The 12,697-nt window shown below is 49.5% G+C and overlaps 1 protein-coding gene across 1 annotated transcript; it reads left to right on the top strand.

Annotated features, from left to right (window-relative positions):
- Positions 1-11,124: 11,124 nt before the first annotated feature.
- On the top strand, positions 11,125-12,336 carry AKAW2_41255A (uncharacterized protein; the record flags this gene model as incomplete). The annotated part of the gene is made up of 1 exon (XM_041689674.1): positions 11,125-12,336. The coding sequence occupies one exon, from the start codon at positions 11,125-11,127 to the stop codon at positions 12,334-12,336; it is 1,212 nt and encodes a 403-aa protein (XP_041543335.1).
- Between the last annotated feature and the right edge of the window lie 361 nt (positions 12,337-12,697).

Raw genomic sequence — 12,697 nt, 5'->3', positions numbered from 1 at the left:
CCGTCTTGGGCAAGTGGTTATTTATTTATCTACTTAATTTTTTTTTTCTTTGGGGCACAATTAAAATAATACTAATACAAGACAGTGGAACACAGTAGATAGTAACTAACTGAATCCAGTAGTCATCGGGGTTAGGTTCAATAACTCGCAACCCACGCGCCCCCGAGGCCAGTTCGATCTAGGCGCGTTAGCAGCGGGCCATAGCCATGGTCAGTACCAGATAGTCACTCAAGTCAGAGTCAGGTCAGGTCAAGTCAGGTCGAGGCTAAATTAGGGAGCAATAAAGTGAGGTGATCAGCCCTTTGGGAACAACCGGCACACATAACAACAACGTGCCATGTTTGCCAGCCACCGAATAATCCGGGCTCCACTGCCCTATATGTAGTAATAATAACAACCACCACAACAACCACCCGACAATCCCGCGGCTCCCGTTTCTGCCCCTCTTCATCTATTTACGGTTTTGCGAGGATTTTAATGAATGGATGAGGATAGACATTACAGCGTCACGACGATGACTTGCCGTGTTCCCAAAACTTGTTTTGCACATCTCTCCTCCCGAACTTTGTACACGGTCGCTGGACACGTAGGTTACGACAAGGGGACTTTTTTGTCTTTCTTGTCTTCTTTCCATCTTTAGCATCGGCCGTCGATGAGAAGTTCCAGCCTTGAGCCACAAACCACAAAGGGTACCCCGGATGATGCAAGAGACAATCAGAGAAAAACTTCCACTACCGAGAGAAAGTATCGACTATTGGGGCGGGACGAATAGTCAGCCATGTGGCTTTCCGAACTCCAGTCATGGCCGGAACTCAACTTGTCGTCCATACATCATCAATCATTGCAGGTCCCGGTCCCCATCAAGTGGAAAGGGAACCATACTTTCTCGGTCTCTTGTGTAAATAGTACTCCGTGGTCCGCTAACCATTTCCCTACTCGGCCGAGCATGGAAATCCGCCTACGTAAAAGGTTAATCAAGACACCGGAGAATAACTAATATCCAAGGCCGCTTAGCCCGAGAATTCTGTTTGGGAGAAACTTGACAATTTGCGGGCGGCCCCAACGCACGACTCCATTAGGAATGGAGGGATTATCGCCAACAGTTTACCTTTTCGAGGGGAGGGTCAATCTGCATACCGCCACTACACTCATCCAGCTGGCTTTGACTTCCTCCGTAAGGCCATGATGAGACCAAGCCCCCGAGAAGGAAAAGGATCACTTTTTTACAGATCCATAGGTCAGGTAGCGTCTGATTGACAGAATCCTGGACGCGTTATTTGCTCGCAAGAGTTGAACTAGATTGACCCACCAACGGTCAGACATCCCTCGACAATACTTCATTGGTGGTAGTGGTGCTGGTGGATTGTGGCAATACCCGCTGTTTGCCGATTAGCATCATGCAAAGGAGGCACTAGGGTGCGAGGGAGGTGAAGGGGGAAATCCGAATGAGGAGTGTGATAAGCAGATAGACAAGCACAACTGCACAAGTACTTGTAAGAAATTAAATTGAATTGGGAAAGAGAAAAAAAAAGGAAAATTTGGAGACTAAGACTAATTTCCTTCGTTCGGGGCAAATTTGGCTGCGGCAAATCGGGTACGTACCCCACTTTATGATGGATCTGCCGTGAGTCCGTGACAAGTGCAGCAGCAAACCAGCAACAAGTCGGGAATCTCAGCCACCGTCGATGATGATTAATCCCTAATATTGGGAAAATCCTGGGAACTTAACGAACGGAGAAAGGTCGTTCGTACTCGCGCGCTGACTGGTTTGCCAGTTCTAGTAAATCCCCCATCAGTGGACCGCTGACTATCATTGACCGCAACTGGGTCACGGTGCAGTCGGGCTTGGTGCGATTTACCGCCGATCTTCTAATAGTGAGTCTGTCAACCGGGTTATCTTTTGCTGGTCGGCCCCTCTTCTCTTACTCTTAAGTTGGTATGGAGTATCGGGTGCAGTTTTAGCAGTAGTTCTTTGCTTCGCTTCGCTTTGAAATGGGGAATTGGTCAGTGTTTTCAGGAAATAGCATTATCCTGTTTGGTGGGTTTCTCCCCAGCACAGGAGGTGGAGGAGAGAAGTGCATCGCTGCCTGGATCTGATTGCCAGGGGTAGTGAAACGACCCAAGGCGCCTTCGTATCCCTAGACCACATCTGGTATCGGGTCTTTTGCATCTGCGGAGACCCTTTCGAGGGGCAACAATGATGGAAGGTGATGCTGGTCCGGCGCACAGTACTATTATGTACAAGCCCCTCTTGTAGCGTCATAGGCTGAAGCAGCCGCCGGAAAGCCTCGCTACTAGATAATTTGCACCTAAGGCAGGCGATGTATGTGATGAGCGCAGCGCTATCAGTTTCTCAGGTTCATTGGTGCAAGGATGGTCATGTGGTTCCATTGCCTTTCGTTCTGCGAGATGCAAGTCCGCCTCTTTTGCAGAATCCATCCCAATTCCCTGCCTGCATTCAAAATGCATGCCTGACACCGTCACATTTGGCCTTGTAATGGTGGCCTGACGGCTATACCTGATTCGGGCGGTATGGTATGGTAAGCATCGGCTCTCCCACCCCCTCATCCTCGTCATTTGCCCACTTTCATACACTAAAACTATGTACTACTGCTGCTGCTGCTCCTCCTCCTCCTCCTATGCTCGGGGTAGAATGTAACTGTCAGGCTGACGACGAAGTTCAACCAATGCCGGTGGCATGAGGCATTGTATCCAAACCTGTTGTTAGTGTGTAGTAATCATAGCGTTCCAGACCCCAGTCCACTTTATACTACATCCAGGTTTCATGCCTCTTCCTTACTGGTTGGTTGACACGTAGAACAAACCTAAAGCACAGGCCACATTCTGTGTGATACCTCCCCCCTCCCTTCAGATCTGAACAATGCAAGAATCCAGAATGCTGCAGTATCTGCCGAAATATGTGGTGGCAGCTGAAGATACCTACGTACTCCGTACAGTAGGTGCCTACCTCGCATCGGCATTGCCAGCACGTCTGCCTACAGCAGATCATGCATGCTCCTCCGTGTATTATGATGAGATCCGGTTTGTTGTGTAACTCGCCGCTGCCCAGCCATACTCCACCATTTCACTCCTACTATTGTCGTCTGCTGCATTTGGAGACGAAAGATTGAGCCCGAATATGTTTCGTCATTGGCCGGATGGACAGCGCCCTATTTTGGTTCCCATGCATGCATGCATGGACCTACTGGCGGTATATGTATGTACGCCATTTTGACTCATGGCCACCTGCAGATGCCTCCCGTAGCAGCCTTGATAAGTTGTAGATAGATTAGTGAGGACAAGAGGAGATTCGCGGCTGACGGTCCGCGGAATGGTAATTGCAGGATTAAAACCAGCCTAGAAAACGGCTCGACTCGATAAACCTCTCAAACATCAAGGCTCATACATCCTACGTACTCCGCCTCGACTGCTTAGGTCTCGGACTGCTCCGTATTATGTCGCAACTTGCGTGTCGTTTCCGGTCGTCAAATGGCAGATGCAGCTTACATATGACCCACTTGGGTAATGGTTTTGGGCCTTCTCGTCCAGGCTCCTCCCTACCTACGTAACTATTGTAGGAGGGTTCCGACTCTGCCGCGCGATCTGCTTGCGAGCTCAGACATAATAGTGGCGTCGGTGAGGGCACGCGGTCAATCACCGTCTGCTAGTAACTTAATCGTTGACGATGATTGATGCCCGCGGAGGAGAAAAAGCTTTGCGAGACCCGTATCAACAACTGTGCCAGGGTGGGTTATGTGGTCAGCCATGGACAATCAGGACAAATCACACGGGCCAGGTGATGGCGGTATCAGTGGAATGCCGTGTCACATCCACCCTGCGCCGATGGCTTGATTTCACGGTCGGTTGCAGCCTGGTGCTCCAGCTCCAGCTCCAGCATCAGCTCCAGTTGTAAAGCGGGCGAAGTAAGGTGCTAGTTACTGTTGGGGTGAGATCGCATCAGGAAGCATGGCTAGATGACGATTGTATGAAGGAGGCTTGGAGCCCCTGATAGCACAGCAGCGCATGTAAGCACTTTCGTCGGCAGCCAATGATAGCCGGGCACTGCTGCTATGCTACTAGAAGATGCTAGTAACCAAGCTGGAACACAGAGAGAGAGAGAGGGCCGGCTTTTCCTTTCTTACGGCGGCATAACACAAATTTAGTTATCTAGGGGCAGGTGAATCAATGACATGCCACTAAAGTAAGCCAAATATAAATTAGCGTCCAATGTTTCTCATTGTTGAGAAAGGCCAGTTTTGACGCTCGGGCCTAACCATGGTCTGATGACACGTTAATCCTCAGGCCGTACTCCATAGTTAGTTAGAATAATTAGTAGTGAGGGAAGGCGGCGAGAGCAATAAAAGAAACAGCCGAGAGAGTGAGACGAATCCTGACATGCTAGCGAGGAGTGGCTTCGGAAAAAGAAAGCTAAGATTTGAAGGCGCGTTGCGAGTTGATCACTGGCTTGGAACTAATCAAGTAGTTGGATGATCGCTACTCCGTTCTGAGTTGACTTTCTCCGAAGCCAACTACGGAGTGCGAACTAACGAGACTAACAAATTGCTGCTTACTTTGGGCCTGTCTCGGACGGCGACCGCCATTTCGCTTACTTGGTTGCTGGATCGAGCGGCATACATTCAGCTAGGCGTCTGAATTCTGATGGGGAAGCTAGGGTGCTATGCAGGCGCGACCATGGCCCCTGACGGATGGGCCCCATTGTCCATCATTAATTTTGTGTATTATTATTATTATTATTACTGTTACTATCTAGTCCAAGTGTTCGTCCCATACTAATCACGTTTTAGCCCAAACCATCACTTTCTCCGCAGTCATCCGTCGTTTTCACTATATTGTAGACGTTGCTTTTTGCTTTCTCTTGGCCCATCACTTACACTGCAGTAAAGGCAAGGGGCCAAGAAACACCACAATTAACGAAGTTCAGCTAGTCTACTCCATAGTAGATGAATATCCATAAAGCAGCCAACTTAAACCTTGCAAGTGGCTTAGGTCGGTTAGACCAGCGCGTTGGGGGGACTTGTATCCTGCTAAAAGGTCTTACACTTAATCCTGATATCACGAGCCGAAGCCCTTGGCTCATATAGTAGTATCTATCCTAACGCCCTTTCGTAATTGATCCGTGGCGTAATAATGATAGCGTGTGAATTGAGAGACCTTATATTGAGTTCTAACTTTCTGATATCCCAGGGATGCGCGGGTCCCGCCGGGAGGGCGCATCGCTTCGTGATCTTTTAGCCTTTCGCTCAATTATTAGCTAATGACATGTTAGCCGAACCTTGCTACCTGTTAGATACCATCTCGGTGGCAGCAGCGGGCACGAGCTGTCGAGTCTATCCGATTGTTGACAATCACCCCCTGAGGTAGTCTGCCTGAGTGGAATGGTGGCTGATGTTCATCCCTGCACCCTTGTATACTAGGAGTAGGAGGTGGACAAGTTCGAAAGTCAAGGCGTCGAGCATATCACGCACGCAGAATGTACAGTAAGTTAGGCGCTCGGTGTTGTGTAGTCCTTACGGCGTAACCCCGTGAGGGATCATCACCACCCCTGGCGAGGTAATCCAGCATACTCCAAACGAGTGATCCATTCCCAACCAGTATAGTATAGAATAGTATAGTATAGTAGTACGTACTGTTGAAGGCTTAAAGCGTCGTTGGTTGTAACCTATCAGATCAGTAACGACGGGGTTTTATTGGCTGTTGAAAAGCGCCGTTTGCGAGCCTCGGCTGACTGGACGGCGTGTAGAGCACCACTTAGAGCAGACGACCGGCAGGTAACGAATAGATCCTGGACCTCGCAAGCTACTGAGTAGTAGACTAGAGCTAGGCTGAGTGGTTACCGTAGTACCATACAAAGCTAACTGGTAGCTTACCTGACCTTCCTGCTTCTTGGTAGGATCCCTGTTCAGCCAGTTTGACTCCGTATTCCCGTAGAAACGGAGATATGGGAGTTTGACCCACTTGGTCTGAGAACAACTTTTTTTTTTTCTTTTACTTTTTTCCTCCTTTTTTCCCTCTCCTTTCCCTTCCTTTTTCGATATATTAATTGATTGAAAATTTTCTTTCTTTTTTTTTTTTCTGTTTCCTGCCCCTCCCTTTCCATTTTTGTCTCCCGTTTCCATCCATTGCATAACCCAATCGAGGGCTGATTTGGCCCCCAAGCCTTCTGGAATTCTGCTCGACTGGCCCTCCCATCTCACGGTTTCCAGTTTCCCAGTCCCCTGCCGTCAGGTGGGCCTGCACATGCATTCCGATGCTTCCCCTCCTGTAATCTCCGGCTTCTGATTTGTAGGGCGTCCAGACGATGATCTCAACCATCTGATTAGTCGCTTTTTCGATGATGTATCTTGATTAGTGGTGATTGTACCCGCTTAAGGCGTCGCACGGAGGTTTTCTCGAGTTCGTTACCCTTTCGATCTGGCCTGCCACGCATCTGGCGCGGTTCTAGTACAATGGAAGGCTATCCGCCTCCCCGAACAGCCGGGTTTTGAACCGGGACAAGCATTCGTTTTGTGTCCGTTTAATTTCTATTTGATTTTGTTTTTTATTGTTGCGGATGCTTTTGCCAGTTCTCCTCGAATAAGTGCCTCGTTAGAAAGCTTCATTTACGTACCGGCGTCAGTCAGATGGACTAGAACGGGCGTGACTGACGCAGTGCCACAAATCCCGATCGCCAGGCTGTCGTATATGTAAAGTGAGCCCCGGTGGCCGGAGCACGGTGGCCACATTATTGCTCTCACGGGGAGAACGTTAGTTTAGTTGGATACATCCATACAGGAGGTACTTACCTCATCCAGATAGGGTCCCTTCTTGGCCTCTTTCTTACTTTTTCTTTTTATTGTTGTTCTCTGCTCTCGCGCCCCCTTCTTTGGCCCTATGCAGGTTTAGGCACATTCACTTTTTTTTTTTTATTTCCTTAGGACCAAATTCAAGGCGGCCGAGCAGACCAGAAGGAGGAGGGGCGCATGTAACTCTGACCCAAAGGCGCACTAAAAGTGACTCGGGCTCAGCCTTCAGGTACTTACTTAGGCTTCTCGAGGGGCGCCACGGGGACTAACCGGACTGGGTAGGGCTCTGCTTTTAGTCGGTCTTGCTCCGGTAGTAACCCTGGTTCTGGAAATGGTCCCCATGTCAATGGAATAATCCTCCGCCCCGGCATCCTTTGTCGATTACATATGATGGGGGGCATTAGCGCTCTAGGCGGAACCCATCTGCTGTATCTCTCTTTCTGGTGCAGCTGGACTCGTCAAAAATGCATTTATTGGCACCAGCCCACTTCCATCCCGGATAAGCTAGACAGCCAGCCTGACCTGTGGAGTCTCTTGATACCGAGCGGTGTTTCCCTCTCTCTTGTCTCTCTCACTGCCTCTTGCGACTTGCGTGTTGTAACTTGTAAGTAGCAAAAGTAGGAGTGCACACCCCACTCTTTCTCCTGCCTTGAGCAAATTCTGTTTCTGAGTGCTCCGTACTCCGTATTCTCCGTATAACGCCCCCCCTCTCCGATCCCTGAACCCAGTCCAAGTGTTGTCATTTCTAGCCGAACTTTCCGTTTTCCCTAATCCCCTCCTCCCCCCTACACCGAGAGGTGGTCCGTACGGCAAGTAGGCTTTCACCGTTCAGCCACTCAGCCAGCTGATCTAATCCGGCTCGTCACACGTATTATGGCTATGAAACATGTGATCCACAACGAAATAGATTGACCGGCAACAGGAAATTGATAAGCAAGAATAACGATCGGAATTCGGAACATAGGTACAGTTACTTGATCATTGTACTATGGTTGGAGAAGTGGTGATAGTATAACCTGTGCTGGTGCCAAGGTAACGAGGCAATCTTGGCCTCTTGTGCACGCATGAAGTATGGAGTAGCACACCTGTCTGGCCAATGAGTTGCCCAGAGCAATCAATGATCATCAGCTCAGCGCTTCACGAGACAAGTGGTTCACCGAGTCAGGCCTGGTGGGTAGTCCAAATTAGTTCTGGGCTAGTAATCTATCAGTGGTTGCAAGTATGTGTGATAACGGTGATGCCTCCCACCCTGGCGCGGTTGGACAGCAATAGAAGCACAAGCACCCAAGGAATCAGTATTTAGAAAGGATGGTCGGCGGGATGATGGGATGTGCGCCCGGGGATGCCGAAGGACGAGGATGACGATGACAAGGAATGAGACGGAAGGCAGCTTGTTCGACCATCCGCATGCTCCTTCCTGCCCTTGTCTCGATCTATCGCCAGGCTGGAAGAGGATGCGATACGACGACTACCAAATTAGAGTGTTGCTTGCTCGCTATGTGGATGGGTGGGATGGATAGATGGTGTAAGTTATGTGCCTAGCTTGCTTGAGGTTGCCGGGTAGAGAACTGGGCCAGACCTGCATCCGATGTCGATACGTACTCCGGACAGGGGAAGCAACTCTGGCCCTTGGAAACTTTCCGCATTATTGTAACCCTTGCGTAACGGGCGTTGTGACGCGTTGGAAACGGTGAACTTGTGGGGACAAGACTGGGCTTGAAGGGGTTACTTAACGAGGGAGGAGACGAAGGAGGGAGTGGGTGGGGAGGGAAAGAGGAGAAGACGAGAGGGGGGGGGAGGGGGGCAAATGTGTGCCTAGTTACGGAGTAGTAGGAGACTATGTAATACGGATAAGGAAGAATCATCCTCTACTAGTTAGGAACAGAAACATAAACAGTAAAGGTGGAATGGAACGGAAAGAGAGTTGGGAGAGTGTTTGGCCGCAGGGTTGACGATCGGGTCGGATCGTGGGTCATTTGCCAGGCCAATATTACCGCTTCACCGCGGGCATTCCCATCATGACTAAGACGGCCGAGGAGAGTTGCGAAGGTGTATCACGATTTGGGTCCGGCCATCCATCCATCCAACCATCCATCCTTCACCCATGCATGTATGTATGTATGTATGTATGTATGGAGGGGGCAGCAACAGCCTGGGCTAGAAGTGACTCAAGGAGAGTGGTTGCACACACATGCTCTCTTCATTGCCTAAGTACTTTACTTAGTACTAGTAGTACTACATAACTTACCTACCTATCAGAGAGATACATAGTTACCCCTGGTACAGCGTGACTAATAAATCGCAAAATTCTCCCAGGCACCGTACAATGGGCCATGGCACGGCTGCGTCATCGAGAAGGTGAGAGAGGGGGGAATTAATCTAAACACACCGGCAGTAGTTTAGTGCTACCTTTTCTTGCTTTTGATGGGGCGGCGCTCTGTGAAGTATCATACAATCATACAGTGGGTTGGTACTACATGTAGTAGTTAGTTAGTCTCAGCAGACCGACTTGACTAGTTACTAAGTAAGCGCAAAGTCGCACCTCGGTCATGAATGTAACTGATCACCGTACCTGTCTGTCGCATGTTAACTAAGTAGAAAGACACCGAGCACTAACTAATTACTACTATAACCACCTCACTGCATTGTTACCGAAATAGCACGTACTCCGTAGTATCTATCCGACAGGGAGGACAGGGAAATCAATCAGAATGCAGGCAACGGGCGGCACCTTGGCTGGTATGGTATGGTAAGAAGAAGCAGAAAAGGATGCAGGAAGACGCAGTAACTCCCAAAAAGTTCCCAGTTTAGCCCCAGACTTCCCATGGGGCTCTCACACGGGCCTTACTACTGTGCGTCGTATCTAGTGGAAAGTTTAGTTTAGTTTACTTTTAGTTTAGTTTCGGCATGTCCCAGGCAAGTCAAAAGTCAAGTCAGTCACTCAGTCAAGTCAATCACTCGGTCACTCACTACTCATTTCGGCTTGGAAGAGAGGGAGCTGAGGGGGGCATGAAGAGGGCCCGGCCATTTTCTGGTTCCTTCTTTAAGTTCCATCCATGATCTTTGCTGCCTTTCCCTGGACTGGAGCTCCGATTTCAGTTTCCCATCCAATCATTTGCCGCTCTGCCGCATCTCCCTCGTTTTTCTCTTGACCCTCTGTTCCATATTTCTCCCCCCCTCCCGGTGGACACTGCAAGTCCATCAAATTCTTTTGCCAATGGGTCTGATCATCCCCACCATCGACATTATTATCCATTCCCCCATCGTCACCCGCCGTTAGCCACTAAACCAGCCCCAATTCCATGGGCCCAGGGCAGTCCAGAAGTCATTTTTGCCAGCACAGAGTCAGAGCCAGGACTGATTGCCCGCTTCGCAGGTCCCAGAGAGTCCTTTCGGAGTGGAGACAGCATTCGTGTGGCATGGGCTCATCTGAATCATCTTCATCATCATCAACCATTCCTTCCTTGGGTCCCCTTCCTTCCTTGCCCATTTCCTCCCCTTCCTGGTACCTAGACTAGACTCAGTCTTAGTAGTCTGAGCCCCCCCTTCAACTCCTCTCGTCCCATGTCTTGCCCTGTTCGGTTCCCACCAACTAGTCTGCTTTCGTTAGTGTCAACGTCGTGTCATCCCAACATGTGCCCGCTCCCACTAACCCATTAGTCTTCTTACTTACAGTAATGGATCGTGGAACTGGGGCGGATGGTAGATCAAGAAATGCCCATGTACATGCGTCCCACATCTCCGTGTATCACCCTCATGTAGGGCCTTCCTTTTTCTTATTTTATTTTTTTCCCCATCTACTATTAATTTATTAATATTATTTTTTTATTCCATCTCCCCTTTTTTTGCCTTTTTTTCCTCTTTTACTTTTTTTGGATTTGCTCCTACTTTACTCTTTACCGCATAATCTACTACTTATCCGAACCATCTGGGTCCATTACTCGACTAGGCACTGGGCTTGCTACTTAGTACCGCACGCACTTAACTGTACCTTGCCTCCACGCCTTGTGACCCTCACGCCCCCTGTGTCATCTTTAGATGATAAGTCTCGAACCCCAGTCTTCGGAGATCCTTTACATATTCCTGCAGTCATCATCCACGGATCCTATCCGTGCTTGATACTCCATATAATCTAACCACCGCCCTATCCCACCATCCCGTCTTATCCTTCTAGCCTCGCACCTACTACTACTATGTATGCTTATATCACATACCTCCCTCCTCACACTTTCAATTGACCATCCACCTCCTCTCAGTCCTATCTTTCATACCCAAATCTTCTATCCCTCTCTCTCCCTCTCAATATCTCACCATCTTCTCAATGGCCGACTACTGGCAACCCCAATCGTCCTTTGCCAACCCTAGCTGGGTTCAAGGCAACCAGTCATGCTGGCGCTCTTCGACATTTCGTGACTTGATCCATGCTTTCCCTAAACCCAAGCGGACGGGTCGAGTGATGAAACCCCGCAGCGCTGGGAACAGTCCTTCGTCTGCTGGCAGACGGCGCACAGCAACCATCCCTTACAGTTCGCCCATGTACCAGGGCTACCAGGCTCCTGTCAACACTGCCTTTGTAGCCTCTGCACTTGCCCGAACTGGCCAGAACCGTCCGACAAGTTGGCATCCGGCTTTGGAGCCTGTTAGCTATCCTACTACTCAGTATGTGCCAGCAACTACGGCCTTGGACAACTTTGCCGCCATTGGCGTGTGCCCTCAGCCACTGCCTACTGCCTCTGCAACCTTCGACAACTCTTCCATGATGTCATCCTACACAACAGATATTCCATGCTCGGATATGGGATTCCCTTCCCTGCCTGATGCACAGCATCAGATGTCGCTCCAACAATCTACCATGCTGCCGATGAGCGAGTCTCAAATTGAGCCCGTCTCCTGGGACACCAGCGCTTCAACCTTGTCGACAATGGCAGAACCCATGTCTGACTGCTACTCTTTCGACATGTCATCCATGCACAACAACATCCCTCCAGTCTACGTCGCAGGTTCGAGTTATGAGAGTGTACCGTCGTCGGGTTGCTTGACTGGCCCTCCTACGCCTGACTTTCTACCTATTCAGCGACCTGATGACGACCTGCATTCGCAGGTAGAGTCCTTGCCCGAGAAGCAGAACGAGGATGAACTCGTCGGAATGGGTCTGTACAGCAACCCGGAAGCTTCGCTGGGAAACTCGCTCTTAGGGCTTTCCGGCAAGGGGCTGAAGTTGGAGGAGACTTTCACCCCGTCTTCCGACAATGAAGCCGAAGACCAGGACGATGAAGATGACCAGGAGGATGAGGACGATGATGACGAACAAAATCAGGATGAGAGCCCCGTCAACAACAAGGGCACTGATTCGAACCCTAAGCAGCCTGAAGCTGAGACTTTTCAACAACCGATCAAAGCACCTGGCAACATGATGCAAAGATCCTTTTTCTTTGATGACGACGACCTCGAGCAGCATGCCGTGGTCGATTCCCAGCCATTTATTAACATGGCTAGCCAACCCTGTATGAATTATGGTTATGGATGGATTTGATTCCGACACTGTCGCGTTTACCGCCCTTGATTATTGCTCTTTTCGGTTTTCGGGCTACAGCATTGCATAGCGTGGAGTTATTGTTTCGGAGGCGTTTTCAATTTAGCATACAGTACAGGATACCCAGGGAGGATTAGTTGAACTTGAAATGCATGTATTAGACACCAGTGAATGTAACAATTACGAGAATATCTTTGATAAACACATTGCACCAAGCATCAATAATACGTAAGCAACAAATAGAGAGAACCTAGTGGTAGTCTACTTTGTATTTTACCTACTTAGTACATAGTAGTTTCATGAACGAATCAACGCAGCCGAACCGATAAGGAGTCGCAGCGGCGGGAACAACCTTATTCCG

Source organism: Aspergillus luchuensis, chromosome 4 (genome assembly GCF_016861625.1).
Source record: "Aspergillus luchuensis IFO 4308 DNA, chromosome 4, nearly complete sequence".
NCBI lineage: Eukaryota > Fungi > Ascomycota > Eurotiomycetes > Eurotiales > Aspergillaceae > Aspergillus > Aspergillus luchuensis.
The sequence above is the reverse complement of the archived record's forward strand: the minus strand, read 5'-3'. Positions and strand labels throughout refer to the sequence as shown.